The following is a 16,217-nucleotide window of genomic DNA, read 5'->3' as shown; positions in this document are numbered from 1 at the left end:
AAGCCCCTCAGTTTGCTCCCATGTCTGCCTGGATGCCCCTGGACCTAAAAGAGTTGACTATTCATGCAAAAACTTTTTCAGAGCACTGTTCGTTTTGATTAGGAGTTGGATATCAAAATACCATTTAAGGCAATGTTAGGTGCTTATTATATGCAATTCTCTGAAAATGCCACCAGGTAGTTAATTTTTCAGTATGTAAATGAACACACAAATATCACTGCCTTTCCTCTGTAAAAGCAACTGTAGGGAAGGCTCGGACATACAATAGTGACACTATTGATACCTTCAATGGACAGCACTGAGCCCCCTCAGCTGATAAGATCTTCATGTTTAGACAGATTTTGACAGCCCTAACCAATACCATAGTCCTGTAGTAGCAGCAAGAAGCACTAACCAAGCTAGCCTAAGAAAATGGTTGGGGTGGGGACAGAAATCCCTGGAACGTGTAGTCATGTATAACATCACTGGTGCATGTTTGGTAACTGTTTCTTCTTTTGCACAAAATGAGCTGTCTTTGCAACTGAGTGGCTAACCTTGTGTTGTGTGTGGTGATGCTTTGCCTTGCTTCTGTCGTTTTGCACTGTGCTCCCATAGAAAGCCAAGCCCGAGCTGATGACTGGGTGAGAGACAGGACAGTAGCCTGCAAGACGAGTCTGCCAACTGTTTGGGCAGCCTGTTACGGAGAAGACCAGGGAGCCAGAGAGAAGCCAGCAGGCCAAAGCAGCACAAATACTTCTTTCTATTCTGCCATCATGTTGTGTACAGCTGATGTGCAACTCTTCCCCCTTACTTTTTGTGGGACTTGTAAAGACTGTGAAGGCTCGTAGCCCATTCGGGCTGAGAAAAGAAAGCATGAGGATGGTGTGCATATGGATTTCCTATGGGAACAGAAAATAGCCCCCTCTCAGTGCTTTCTCTTCCAAACAATCTTTTCAGAGGCTACTTGCCAACAAGCCTGATTCTACACTGTGTCCCAAACTGATGCAGGAGACAGCCCCTTTTGCTGGCCAGCTTAGCTCATTCCTGTTGCATTCAAGTTCTCTTCCACTTGCTTACAGTAACCCTAATGAACACAGCCAGCTGAAAACATCCTGTACCTTAGTGGGGCGGTGGTTACCTAAGTGAGGAGTACTTCTGCAGTACGTGCAGAGAGGAGAGCTGAGCAACTGGCTCTAACAGCAGAGAACTCTCCTAGCTAATCTCCATGACATAATCCTGCCAGAAACACAGTTTTATCTTACAGGATGAGTTAGGAGTTTCTGATTGTGCTGCCTGATTTTATTTCAATGGTTACTATTCAGCAAATTGACCCCCCACCTCTCCTTCTTTTAGAGCCGCAGTTTTCTTTACAATTGTTCATAGGCATTCTCCTCCTTGCCTGCGTACCTTCTACAACTAACTTTAATACTATTATTTTTTTTATTTATAATCATCTGCAGATGATTATAATGCAGCAGAAGTTTTATGCTGACAGGCAAAGATGATATGCTGATATTAAGTATTCCAAGACAGCTGAAACTTTAAATGGTATCTCACTTGCCTGTAAAGACTTATATATATATATATAGTTATACTGAACTATAAAAATGCTAGACATATCAGGATATTTTCTTAATGTCAGCAACTTGCCATAAAATACTCATGTACAACCCTATTCATTCAAACAATATGTTCAGTAGTGATATTTGAAGATAGTGGCTCACTAGATTAATCTACTTGCTTTGGATTTGTCTTGGTTATCACTAAATATCACATTTACATTTGGATGCGCAGCCAGAGTTAAAAAGGGTTCACTGCACGCTGTGTCATGCAGGCAGTGGTGGTGTCTTTAAGAACATGACCATGCAGGCTTTGCCCAACAATCTTCCACTCTGCTCTCTTCATAACTAGGCAAATCCAGGCATGGAAATGCTCTATCACATGCATCAACAAGGGCAAAACTTAATTCTTATTACAAGAAATGATGAACCAGAGGGAAAGAACCCAGACTTGCAGGTAAAAAAAGAAGAAGAGTACGTTTAAAAACGAGCTTTCCAAGTAGCTGTACTCTTATGCCAGAGAGCTCTTGGAGTCTCACAATATTAAAATAAATTTGAAGAATGCGTACTATCAAGATGATTTAATTTACCATGTCTGTCTAGCCCAGTGTCATCTTCTCTTCTAAAGGACACATGCATCACCACACTGGGCAATCGGGAAGTGAACTGCAATGCTAGAAAACCTTCTCTATCATATCCCTATAGTAATTTGCTGAGGTCCTGAAACACAAGGGATTTTCATCCCTTATGTGTTAGCTACCTAGACTCTTCTCACAATCTATGTAAATATTTTCTCAGGTTTCCAAGGATAATTGGGCTAGAGCATTCCACAGGCTATTTATGCATTGTACAGTATTTAATGTGTGCTGCTTTCCTTTCTCTTTTTTTTTTTTTTGTTTGTTTTTTTTTTTTTTCTGTAGTCTGAATGTTCTTGTATCCCATGAAGGAATAGATAGGAGGCTTCAGTTTACTTCTCCACACTTTATGCTTCTTTAGATATTTTTTTTTCATGGCATCCCCTCCCACTTACTTCCTCCCTAAGCTAAACATTCCCAGTACATCCAGCCTCTGCTTACCCCAAATTTATCACCTATTGCTGCCTTTTCGAAGCTCCAAACTGGGCTTACTTTTGTGCTGCCAACTATTTTGCAGACATACCCATCAGCATTCAACTCATGCTGTTTTGGCCTGGTCCTATCACATGAATCTTAACATTACACACTTCCTAAAATGAACTTTGAGTATCTATTCTTCATAGTAAATTACCGCAGCCTGGTCAGTTCACATCTAAGACACCAATTCCTTCCCAACCAAAGAACTCATTAAAATGCAGGGACAGTAACTGTTGGCTTCACTGTTGGGGGGGCAAGCACTGACTTGGACTAGCTGTGGATGGAGATGTTAATACAAGAACCCACATTCACAAAAATCTCTAAATGTTTTTCAAGTTTTCCAAAAATATCTAAAGGGCTAGATAATAGCTTTGCAATGCTGCAGCTGGGGAATATGTTCTCAGTGAGTGAGAAGAAAGGTTTGTTCGCTCTTGCAAGTGTATGGGAGAATATGATAGTTGTCCTGGTTGTAAATTCTGTCCTTTCTGTTGCCTCTATAGACAACCAAGAACATTGCTGTCTTAATTACTGAATGCCATCTTCGTATTTAATACCCTTTTAGTAGAAAGGGTATCATAGAAAAACTTCCAGGAAGAAGTTTTATGTTGCAATGGAAAATAGCTGACAAAGCCATACCTTTACAAAAGGCATGCATGTGTGATGACAGTGGCCATTCCATGAAGTATGCTGAGCCAGCTCCAAGACAGAATCACATGAGGATAAACTTTTTTCCAGACTAAGCCCTTAGCAAAAGATTGTGTGTAATCAACATAATTTACAGAGGAAAAACTTGTTACAATTTTTTTTATTCATAACTGAGATACATTTACTAAGCACTGCATGATTCCTTCCTTACAAAGGGTGCAGCCTTTTAGAACTTCGTCACTGCAGAGTATGTGTTGAAGTAGTTCTTCCAACTGGTGTGCTTATTCCATAACTTTCCTATTAAAGGGGGTCGTGAGGCTTTCTGAGTGGCCACTGAGAGCAAAGCGTTCATGGAGCAATTCTTGCTTTCTTGCTAGCTCTTCTGTTGCGGCATCAGGGGCCCAAATCTACAAAACAAAGCTATTTGTAGTTAATTTGGACGTGACTTCTGTAACTGAAGCATTAAGAAGATACTGTCAGCAAAACGGAGCCATTTTAGAGCACTCCGTTCCATCCTGAGATGTAGAAGAAAACTAGCGTGGCCTCCCAGCAGAAGATACACAACAATCTGTGTATGTATAAGCAGGGCACCCTCTTGTTGTCACTTCCAGTCTGTAATGCTGTGGGCTCAGATTAGGGATAATGTGACAAAGATGATCCAAAGCTAATTGTTTAGAATAACTGACCCGGGCCCAAGATCCTCAGAGTTGAAAATAGTAATTAGCTGTTAGAGTCGCTGACAATGACGCCTTATTCCCCTGAGACCACAAGTCAGGGTTAGGGAAATGGTAAACAAACTCCAAACAAAACTCCTCAGTCAACAATGGTATTCTTTTCCTTTTTAAGGAGAAAAAAATACTTTAAAAATTACTTCTCTGTGATTATCTCTTTCTGTTTCTTGGTTATTTGTGAATGAGTATTAACAAGTCCCTGATGCAGAAATTATATTTCTAGTACTCTAACTTTAGGAAGTAAATATTTAGTGTACTGTGATTCATTTTGTTCAGTAACTGTCACCAACATAAGTAATCATGTGATAAATAATTGAGAAGGCAAGTTAGAAGTTGGTGTTGGTCCCATGCACAAGGACTCCTATCATTTAAGTGCAGGAAAATCTGTACCATGAAAGTAGTTGCACTTGTATTTTACTGCAGGTCCACTTTAATCCTATTTTAAAACCTGATAAGACCTTGATTTCCACAATGACTTGTTTTATATAAATATATATGTGTATATATAATACATATACACATATATATGAACTTTTTTAGTGTACTGGTCTTTTGTGGCAATCTCTCTAGCCTGTGCCATATCATCTATAAGCTAGCTGAATTGTGAAGTCATCTCATTGGACTGTTCTGGGTTTTGATCTACAGCAAGGTCTGCCTTTAACGTGAAACTGTGCTCATGTTTTGCTATTGTACGTACTTTTCTGGGTTTGAATGCGATGTAATCTTCCTTGGTAGCACTACTGGTTATCAAAGACTTCGGATACATAACACTGTCCTTAAGGGAATGTGTTGACTTTTCAAGAATGGACTTTTCTACAACTGGCAGAGATACCTGTGAAGGCTGAAAGAGAAGTTATCAGTTACACAAATACAGCAAGTTTGGAAGCAGGGCACATATCCTGCATCTTCTGATACTCCTTTTGCTGTCTATCTGCTGTGGGTGTATTTTTCTTAATCCATTCAGAATCTTTTTCTCTTAAAGCTGATGTTTTTTTTTAATAACCAAAAATTGTGAGGGGAAGTCTTTTAAAAAGTAGAGGATGACTCTCCTTCTTGGACACTAAAACATTAACTGCTCATTAAGTCTCACAGGACTATCACTAAGTACTGCTGGCGAGCCCATCCTGTGCCGGGTGATGAATAAATAAGCACCTAAGGTTGTCACCCTCCTGCCTATGAAAGTCCTATACTATCCCTGACATTCAAAACATTTTTGAAAGGGGAAAAACCAACACTTGGCTACTGGGATATATTTACTATACCATCCAGGGCAGGACTGCTGAAGGACACTTCCAGCAATGGAGATACAATTGCATTTTCTCTCTAAACAGCATTTTGTGTGTGGCTAAAAAGTACCACTGGTAAATCAGGAGTATCCCACCCATGTTAAGACAATCAGGATGCAGTCACAGAGGCTGATGTCAGCTTGGGAACTGGGGCAATGGTAAGGTGTTCAAGGCTCCAGGGGGTGCAGGAAAAGCATTCAGAAGTACAACAGCCAAAGATTAGTGTGGGATTTTAGAAGCAGGACTCGGGTCAACAGTAGAAAAGGAAGGATATGAGACAAGGTGGGAAATGAGAAGTCAGCAAGCCTGATAGCACCATCACCTTGGTGAGTCTGATTAGCAGAATAGAAAGATGTTTCTACTAATTTGAAAGGCCTTGGGCTTATCCTGTGAAGAAACAGGTGTTCCCCTTAAGAAATTAGTTACCAGTTGTTCAGTATTTACCACAACAGAGCTGGATAATCATAAACTTCGGGAGGAATGGGAAAAGAAAAGGAAATATTTTTCTCTGTCCTGTCAGTGATATAGGACATAATTCTTAAGTGGGACTGGGGAATCCATGAAATTCATATAATTAACAAGTCAAAATTTCAACCAATGAACAAGTACTAGTACTGGGAAGAACAAGTACTGGCTTCTGAAAATACTCTAATAAAACTGCCTGATTTAGAGCTTTAGAGAGACAGGGATAGCGAATAAATGAAAGGAAGCAGCACTCCACTAATTACTAGCAAATCACTCCTTCATTATCGTGTCTCATACCTCTTTTTTCACAGCTTGTACCTCTACAGGCATCAGTGCAAAAGGTGACTTTGGCTTCACACTTTTTTCTTTCTCTGCTGCTTTTTTTTCTGGTACTTGCGGCAAATTTTCCAGTTTATTTTGGAGCAGATCAATTATACTAGAATCTGCAAATACTTTAGCAATATCAAGAGCATTCTTTCCTGTATTTAAAAAAAATGAATACCTGTATAAGCCATGAAAATGACATGACATTTGACACTTGTTATTGCAACTGGATAATGACATGAATTGAATTAGGCCTCTATTTATTAACCACTCATGTGCCAGCAACATGTTTGACATAGGCGTAGGACTGGTAGTCACCAGCACTGCTTGCAGAACAAGGCCATGCAGAAATGAGCCTTGAAACCAAATATTGCAGGAATTCTTGGAGTGGTTGCTTTGCTCTTAATGTTCTGACATTTGAAGCTTAATATGCTGGTCCTGCAGGTTGTAATTTTGATCTTTGAGGTCTGAGAGCATTTAGCACTAGGAGATGGCTAGCACAGCACAAGGTTAGGAATATAGGCCAAGTTACTGTAGGTATCTACCTCTCCCAGTATTTGGTCTGTGGCTGGCAAGGAGTCAAGGGAAAGCCATTTAAATGGGGCTGAACACCTTCAGTGCTTAATAAAGGAAAAACTCTCCTGGATCTTATGAGATGAGACCCTGTGGCTGTAAAGTAGTTGCGAAACTAAACTGCAGTGTGAACTAGAATTTCACATGGTAACAGAAATAAGGACTACACATCCCTCCTACACACAGGGTTTCACCTACTAGGCATTTTGGTAAGGAAAGTCTCATTGTGTAGCAATGTTGCTTGCTATGTCAGAGCAAGAGCTTAACATGTGATAAATGTTAACTGTTTAAATTACTCTGAAAACAGAGGATATAATACTGAATGAGGGATCTGCTGTGGGGAGGTAACACTTCAGTAACAGTTCAGATTTCATTTTCTGTTCAGTGTGTTTTTTCTCAGGGAGTAATGTTTACATGTGAAGCAGCAAGAATTTTTTCTAACCAGAGCTGCCTATGTATAAAAATAAGTGATGTAAATGGGTGACAGAGTATACACTGGCCACAACAAAAATCTAATTTTTCATCAAATAATATTAATAACTAGATAGTTTTTTCCATTAAAGCCGCTTATAACTGTCTATATCTTGTGAGGAGCAACAGTCATCCTACCCACGTAATTAAGCATGTTACTTTATTTTCTAGATGCATAAACCCCAAGAAAGTTAATACTTACAATAGTGATTCCACATGTAGAAAACTGATTGAACATAACTCTTACCTTCATCCTGATCCTGATAGCAATCACAAATTCTCAATCACTCCTCAAAGTGTTCCAAGGTGTTTGTGGGTTTTTAAAAATAAAATATGTATACACATAAGGAAACAGGCCTTTTTGGAGATGCTGATATTTACCATTGCTGTTTGTAGTCTGGATGTTAGCACCTGCACTGATTAAAAAATAGACTATATCCAATCTGCAGATCTCAATGGCTCTCATTAGCGGGGTCGCATTGCCTATTGCAGGTGCATCCACTGCTGCTCCAGCCTTTACTAGCAGTTCAGCAGTATCTAGGTGTCCGTTATAGCAGGCGTGATGGAGGGGAGTCCACATGAAATTGTCTGTTGCATTTATATCAGCCCTACAAGAGTAACAGAAGTTGTGGCAGATGAAGCTAGCTACTAGATACAATAACGTCTGCAGCTCCAAGTACAATCAGTGTTCGCTGCCCACTGCAATGGCATATTCGATATAGATATTTTCATATTGCTACTGCTACTCTGAACCCATTTTAGTGAATGACGCATAGCTTATCATGAAATATTGATTGTAAGTGTGCCTGGGTGGTGATCATATCCCCCTGTAAGCTAACACAGTGTTCTCTACATGGAGGTTTTCAAAGGTACGTAATAAAACAGGCATTCAAACAGCTTAGTCCTATAAAACACTGCTAACGTTTGTGCTCCAGCTTCACTGAGAATGGCAAAAAGCAGATTAAGGAATTCAAAAAAAGAATGCTTCTGGGCTAAGAACAGGTGCTTAAAAACATGTGGCAGAATTGACTACTGGCCAATTGACAAATGAGTCAGAGAAGCTCTGTCTCAAAAAGCTGAGGATTTAAAACTTTCAGTCACTGTGTCGCTAAACTAGATCTGTTTCTGCTCCCAGGTTAAAAAGTGGCATGCTATGGAGGATGCAAGGGCTAGTTTGGAAGAGATGCTTGCAATGTGCTGCCTTTGGACAAAGCTGAGGGGAAAAGCATTATCAGCCCTTTAGCAACTGCTTGCCTTGGGAGCATTTTGGCTGGGGTCATGCAAAAGCAAGGCTTGGGGAACAAGAGCCACTAGAGCCCCTTCACAGTGTTAAAAGGGAAGAAATATGGTTCCCTGAAGAAAGCACAGTCCATGCCCAGATCTGTGATCTCCCACCTGTGCCATGCACGGGTTCAGAAGGGGTCAAACCCTCATGAGGGGGTTCCCCAGTACTCAGAGTGAATTATGTCGCATTGTATTAAAGACAGCCTAGAGGTCCTGAACTGAGTTAGGGTCACTGTCTCACATACTCTAGGGACAAAGAGCTCATCTTCCAAAAAGTCAGGGAAGGAAAGAGAGAAGGAAGAAAAATTATGAAGGAAGCTGTTTCCAGGGATAGCTTTTTGCTTTTCAGGTCAGATTGTTAATAATTTAACTCTAGATCAAAAGAACAGATTTATTTGTTCTTTTCCTCTTTTAAATTTTTAATCTTTTTTTCAGAATTCTACCTTTGGTGAGATGTTACTACAGTAAATTCCCCTGACCTACTGGTTTTACCTTTCAGTTGCTCAGCCATTATGGTTTATTTGTATGCAGTTTTCATTTCCTTTATATTTCGCATTAAAATAAGCAGTTCCAGTTATTCCACTTTCACAACCCAGCCTCTGTGCCTGTACTGATACTCTGTCTGTCCCTGAACCCTTAGCTTTGCTAACTTTGTTCTATCAGAAACAAACCAGTCGAAGGGAACAGGGACAATGTAGCACAGACTTAAAAAGTTTTTCAGCATTTTCTCCTGATAAAGCATTGAATTTGCATTTAGCCCGAATTTAATTTACTTCTGAGTCTTTTGGGGACAAGATAGAAAGTAGATACCATCAGTTTATGTTTAAACCTCAGCATTTTCTATAGCTCAGGGTAAATCCAATGTTTTGTTTTCTACTCAATATAGGTTTGTGATACTGTATTGAAAAGGTTGTACTATAAAAAGTATTTGAACTCTCATGCCAAACTGAAAGCATCTGAAAGTCCATGCTGCCGAAAGATGCAAAGCTAAACGCTGTACTGGTAACTTTCTATTTTCTGATCTCTGTCAATTTAAAATCTCAATAGGTACTATTTTTTTAAACTAAGTTATTACTTTTCTAGGTCTAAGTGTTAAATATGATGATGTGACTCCAGTGCTGTCTAATGAAGCTTGACAAAAGCAGTGGAGACTAATCTGCTAGATAAATTTGCTAACTCTTGCATATTTATCTCTGGAGGACCTGAATATACACATTTACACAACTTTGTATATGGTCCAGGAACGTCAGTGCAATTAACAGGGTGTGCAAAGATCCATGTACCGTTAAGTCTTTGCAGGAACCCGAGCAAAACTACAGCCACTTACCCTGAGTAATGACTTAAAATGAATTCTAGGTATAGGTAGAGAACAAAGCTAATGCAAACATCTTTGAACAATGTTCATTTAAGAGTTGATGTGAATGACTGTACAGGACTACAGCAGTCTGACAGTAAAAAAGGCAAGATTATGGTATTCCACAAGTATGACTGAATCTTTCTTAAACTGCTTTCATTTTTAAGCTGTCATTGAAATTTTTCACAGGTGTGTCTGTAGGCTGCAAAATTGCTGAAACACTTCTAAAGTGAGGAGCAAACTAAACAGCAGCACACGATTCTGGTGTAAGTGCTGCTGCCTCAGCCTGCTGAGGCTGCGGAGGAAAGTGATTATAAGGCTTAACCCCTTAAGATATTTGTGTGCAAAGGCCCTGGTATGTGGAACAGGGAAGTCCAGGATTGCCTTGATGATTTCAGAAAAAATCACTTAAGCCAGATTTCCCCAAAATCATTCATCAGATTTTGAGGGTTCAGTTTTGAGGATGCACTACTTGAGACATGGGTATGAACTAACTGCATTTCCAGCAGGCTGGATTTGTAGACACACTGACTAAAGTGTCAACAGCCCAGACACCACAAATTTCAGACAGGGGAACTTACCTCTTGCATGTTTCTATTTCACTGTTCCTAAAATCTGAAAAATCATAAACTAACCCTCTGCAACTCAGGAAGTAATATTAAAATCTTATGGGGTCTTATTAACTCTTATGGAACTAACCTTAATATTACATGTTATGTAAATAAAAAACCAAACCATAGTCTGTTGCATCCAGCTTTTTACTGGAAATTTATGCTTTTGAAAGCTTTTTCAAAGTAGCAAACTGAAAAAAATCTCTGAAATGATCTTACCCCTTTTCCAGAAGATACTGCACAACATCCATGTTCCCACTTGCACATGCAGTCATCAAAGGTGTTTTGTAATATTTATCTTTTACGTCTACTTCCACACCCTCCTCAAATGCTTTCTGTAGAGACAGAACATCTCCTGCTCTGACAAGGTAGTTAATATTCATGTACATTTTCCTTGGCTCATCCATATACCAGGCACGGTCATCATGCACAGGATGGGCAGATGGGTGGTCTCGGTTAAAATGGTAGCTATCAGCAGTGTACTGAGTAGCCTCAATCATGTACGCAGGGAAGCCATCGTCCCTACGCTGACATGCACTCTTTGGAATAACACAAATTGGCACGGGGATGGAGATTCCTCTTTTTTGTCTTCGTTTTTTCCTTTTCTTCCCCTTCTTCCCTTTGGGTCCAAAGGCTGTTATAAGACAACTTTTCTGCAAGTATTTAGAACCTTTAAAAAATTCTTTGGTGTTAATTCCCTCAGGGTAAGATCCTTCATGCATTTCAGCAATAGTTTGTATTTGTTCAACGTCCACAAAGGCACACTGCTTCTGAATAACTGATACAAAATCATCCTTAGCTACTGTCCCATCTCCTTGGTCAACAGCCTCAAATGCCTTGCGGAGGGCAGCCTGGTGCTCTAAGGACCAGTCATATAGCCTCAGTGCCCAGCGGGGGTTGTCCTCCTCAGCCCCAGGCTTGGACTGTTTTATAAAGGATTTTTCAATTTTACGCAATGCTGCTGCTGCTGCTTTAAAACCACCTTCCTTGGCAACGGCTCTTGGAGTCTTTTTTAACAAGTTTGTCCATGTAGGATCACAGCCTAAAAAGATGGACACAGTTTCTCTGATACTGCAGTGGCATTCCTAATTATGTAATATTAGAGACTTGTAACATATGTGCAACTAACTGCCACAGGTCTACAATTTTACTCTGCCTTAACTATAAACTGTGATAGTAAATGGAATCACATCATCGATCCCCAACTGGAAGGTCAGCCACGCATTCATGTTTGCTCCCCAAAGGGAGATTCATTGGGCAACCCATGCCCTGTTTATCCATCCACTCATGAATATGTATAGAAAGGCAGAAGTTCAGTGGAAACTTAACCTTTCCCACCATTAAGTAAAAATGTAAAGAAGAAACAAGCTAAGATTAAAATACAGCTCAATGTTCTATATCCCAACCTTGCCATTTGGCAATGGATCACTAGTTAAATGTTTCAGTCACAAGAACAAAAGGCTGGATTTTGCATGGTCCCCTTGAATCCAAGCTTGAAGGGCTATGATCATTTGATTAAGTCAGAAAATGATCGCAGCAGCTTTGGAGTATGTTTCAATACCCACGGGCATGAAGTTTTCCCCATGACGACACAGAGATCCTTTTTTTAAGTGATCAGCAAACCAAAAATTAATTTTTTGTTGGAAGCTTCAATGCAATATGTCTAAAACCAATTCAAACCAGAACCACTTAATACAGTCCAATTCCAAATTATACAAACCCATGATGTTTCTGCTGCTTTCTTTGAGAAATATTTTATCTCAGCCACATGAATAGAAATAACTCATAATAGCCTATGTTAGGCACTTCCTAATGAGATTTACGTTTGCCACACGATACCCATGAGTCAAATCCTTCATAGATACCCAAATAAGATCTTTCCTTTAGCACAGAAATAGAATAGATATGATAGTTGCAAAGTAACTTATTTTTAATGTACCTCTTTGTCCTATAAACTTGCAGCAATTTGCAAATCCTCCCTCTGCAGCATAATGAAGCGGCGTGTTACCATTCATAGCAATCAGGCCCAAGTCTCCGTTATAAGCTGAAATAATTCTAAGAATCTAGAAAAACAGAGACAGTTTGACAGAAAAACAAAAATCTTCTCTGTTTCTTAAGAGGGGCAAGTATGAGAATGATTTACAAATAAATGTGATATCATATATTCCCAGCTTGTCTTGTGAAGTTCTCTGCCATGCCCAGCTGATGGATGCACACATACCGTTCATGTTTTCTATAGTACTATGCTTACTTAACACAGGACACAAAAACTTTGTTCAGTTGTAGACACCAAGGACAATCTTCATTCCTGCCAGTATGCTGCAGGCCACTGTCGTAAAGAAATTCTGACATTGCATGCACAATCAAAACTGCATAATTTTATGTACTTTAAAGATGATATAGGGGAGCAGGAAGAAAGTGCCTACCTGTAACTGCTTGCATCTGCCCTTGTTATAACGGTAATGTTTCACCCAAGTTACACAGCTGTGACATGCTACACATTGAGAGAAACAAGCTCTCCAATGGAGAGCTCTACGCACCAGTCACGCTAGCACACACACTCAGAGGTACCTTGGCAAAAAAGGCTCTGCAATTATGAGAGAAATTCTATCACTGCTGGATTCCCTTTGATACTTAAAAAGAAGCGGCTCTTAATTGCTGATTATTATGCTGATCAGCTGAGGTACTGCTCTCAAAAAAAACCACCCAAAACCCACCATCCAACCCCCAAAAAGCAAACAAAAAGCCACCCCAGGTTTAGCTTTGCAGCAATGCTTTAACATCACAAATGAAGATACCTCAAAAAAGCCTCCTTTGGCTGCGAAATGTGCAGCACTGTGTCTTTCAAGGTCAAATAGATTAACATCGACGCCTCTCTCAAGTAGACCACGCACCAGCTCAAGAACACCCTCTCTTGCGGCTTCCATTAAGGCTGTACGACCCGTAGCCTGCAAGGCAGCAAGAAAACAACTCAGAATTCGTTTTGTATGCTAATTCAGGTTGGAACAATATGTTCTGATTGTTGCAAGGTGGCATAAAACTGAAGGTCTTCTTTCAGGTACTACCAAAAAAAGGAGGCAAGTCTTAATATTTTCAAAGATACCTGTAGGTAAACTTTAAGAATCTAGTCATAATGCTCCTAAATTATGGGTAGCCAAATCCTAGTGACTCAAGTACATTAGTAGCTTGAGTCCCTTGAACAGTCCCCATGAAAACCAATTCCTTAGTGAAGGAATCCTTTATTCTGTGTGCATGCTCTCATGCATGTTTACAAAATTTAACAAAAATACCACCTCTATCATGAAACAGCATAAGGAGCTATGGCTGGAGGAGTGCTATGGGGAAAGCAGAGCAGCTGGGGAATTTCACTATTGTTCTGTGAGGAAAAGGTCACATTCTAATACATTAATGCTATGTCTTTTTCTAGATACTACTGATTAGCAGTGCCTATTTTCTTTGTAATGGCTGACTTTGGTAGATCTGGTGACCTTCCCAAGAACAGAGTGCATCTTGGATCAGGGATTGCTTGCTATTAACAGGTTGGCCCACAGCAACACTTAGAATACCTGTCTTGCCACTCTACAGAGAGGTAAAGACCAATGAGCTATGGATATTGTTCCACTGAACCATACATCCTTCCCCAATATCTTTCTCTGGGCCTAGCAAAACCATTCCTGTTAACGTGACCAGAAAAATGCAGTTTTCTCATACCGCAGGTAGACTGAGTGCCTGAAGTGGAGATGTGCATAAGAGGATGGGATAGGGATGTTCAAACACTGGGTTTGCTGTAGCTACAAGCTAGGAAGGATACTGCAAAACTAAGACCAAAGCAAAAGCCAGAGGCAGCTTTAAGGGAAAGCCTGAGCTCCTTGACTTGATCAACAGCACGGAGCTTCAGTCCTCTAAGTCTTTGTTAAATTAAGTAAACAAATAAATGACTAAGACATAGAAAAGAGTTTCTTATGCCTCATCCCTGCCTTGATTCCCCATCAGGTTTTGCATGGTGGACTCGCCTTGTAGTGAGTATTATTTCAACTCTGAAAACCTTAGGGCATATGAGGCAAAGTACAAATCGGCACTGCTCCACTGATGTACAGTGCACTGAAACTTCTAAGAGCTGGCCCAGTTAAATTTTGTTTTTGTAAAATATTTGCACTCTAATCTGCAAAAAACTAAATCAGGATATGTGATTTAAGCAAAAGACTTAAATTCTTGCCCCTGCAAAAAAAAGGATGGTACAAAAGAAGGGGATAGGTGTGGCCACAGAGTTAAGCACTTGCAGTGCTTTATTATTTTAACGTGAGGATTTAAGGTCATATACTCTAGCCAGCTGGTAACTCTCCTATACTCCAGTATATACGTTCTTAGTTACAGAAATATCCATACTGGGTTTCTTGCATTGGGATTTGCTCCTCTTTCCAAGAAATTCAGACATATTTCTTTAATATCATCAGCTTGCTCACAGGCTTGTAGAAATACAGGCTTCCCATCAGTAGTACAGTTGTTAACATCTGCGCCATAATCCAGGGCAAGCTGCATGCAGCGGTAGTGCTGTCTTGTAGGTAAAATGCAGTAAAACAAAACACCTGCAGAGAAAACCAGCAGGGATTATGGTGCAATACTAAAATGTTGGAAAGGTTACTTAGCATGTAAGCTTCACAGCTGAACGGACCAACTCCTTCAACAGAGACCCATTCACTTCTCTTAGGGTATAGGGATGCAAAAAACCCCTTCTAGTTTAGTGCCTTTGAACTTGGGGAGTTAACCTGAATTTATAATGTGACAGGTCATGGGAGGAACCTGACTCTCAATCGCAAGTTATCTTTCAACAATGTACTGGATAGAGCTCTTATTTAAATGTCTAGACTGTTTAGGGACAATTATTTTCCTTTTCACCCAAGCTCTTGTGGCCAATAGCTTCCATTGAGCTGTAAGGATTGCCCTCCACCACAGTTCCTCTCTACAGATGGGACACAACATATGTAGCAAGTGTGTAACACATTAAGGGGTCATTTTATGGTATTTCTGGTCTGATAAAGTTCCTTTTTATTTACCTTTCCCTTCGTTATCCACAGCAGCCATGTCCGCTTTAGCTTTTCCCAATAAATCCAAAACCAATTCATGGCCTAGCTCAGCTGCTTTCATTGCTGGAGTATGTCCCATTTTGTCCTGGACATCTGGATGAGCTCCCTGTTCCAGCAAGAAGCCGCACATGTCAGTGTCATTTTTAATGCAGGCCAGATGAAGGGCGCTATATCCTTCCACAGGCTCTGTGAAATTAATGAGATTTGGGAATCCATTCTGGACCAGCTTTTTTATTTGCTTCTTGTCTTTCTGGTGGATGCACTGAAGAAGTTTGTAGATCTGTAAGTTTAGAAGTCTGTTATCTACCGGCAACATCTTGGAATAAGAAAAAATGGCTTCTTTTGAGGAAGTGATTTCTGCATGGGGAGACAAGAAAACATGTAAACTCAGAGATGAGATTATAATTACATGCCAGTAAGAACAGGAATCAAACAATGTTCAAGGCATGAAAATATCCACTTTAACTTGACAGAGCACTAAGCTTTGAATGAATTTATCTCATTTAGTATATACAGCATACATATAGACTACATAAACACATGCAGCACCTTGAAAAAGTGTTCTAGTCTTCAAACTGTTCTGAAGAAGTTTCATTCTGAGTGAAAATTAACTGAAGAAACTGTACAGTAACTGCTTTCCATTCAAGGAACCTTTATAATCTAAAATTACTTGGAAGCCTAGGGGGAGGTTATCATCCCTCACTTCAGTACTTCAAAAGGAAATGAAGTCACAGTGCCC

General features: G+C 40.0%; 1 protein-coding gene across 1 annotated transcript; it reads right to left on the bottom strand.

Annotated features, from left to right (window-relative positions):
- Window positions 1-670: 670 nt before the first annotated feature.
- On the bottom strand, window positions 671-15,805 carry ANKEF1 (ankyrin repeat and EF-hand domain containing 1). The gene is made up of 9 exons (XM_080407768.1): window positions 15,449-15,805; window positions 14,781-14,980; window positions 13,193-13,342; window positions 12,334-12,457; window positions 10,614-11,436; window positions 7,527-7,753; window positions 6,075-6,256; window positions 4,724-4,867; window positions 671-3,702 (listed from the first exon to the last, which is right to left on the bottom strand). Exons 1-9 carry the CDS (start codon window positions 15,792-15,794, stop codon window positions 3,577-3,579), a joined length of 2,322 nt encoding a protein of 773 aa, XP_080263894.1. The 5' UTR covers window positions 15,795-15,805; the 3' UTR covers window positions 671-3,576.
- Window positions 15,806-16,217: the final 412 nt, after the last annotated feature.

This window comes from Falco punctatus (genome assembly GCF_963210335.1).
Source record: "Falco punctatus genome assembly, chromosome: 12".
In the NCBI taxonomy this organism is placed as follows: Eukaryota; Metazoa; Chordata; class Aves; order Falconiformes; family Falconidae; genus Falco; species Falco punctatus.
Note: the sequence above shows the minus strand (reverse complement) of the source record. Positions and strands in the feature narration are given on the sequence as shown.

What these genes read in the sequence shown, in the direction of transcription:
- ANKEF1 (XM_080407768.1), bottom strand. Translation starts at nt 15,794, where the DNA reads ATGTTGCCGGTAGATAACAGACTTCTAAACTTACAGATCTACAAACTT. An exon ending in CAAGTTTATAGGACAAAGAG is followed by an intron (nt 11,437 to 12,333) that starts GTACATTAAAAA and finishes CCATCTTTTTAG; the next exon opens with GCTGTGATCCTACATGGACA. An exon ending in CAGTATCTTCTGGAAAAGGG is followed by an intron (nt 7,754 to 10,613) that starts GTAAGATCATTT and finishes TTACTCTTGTAG; the next exon opens with GGCTGATATAAATGCAACAG.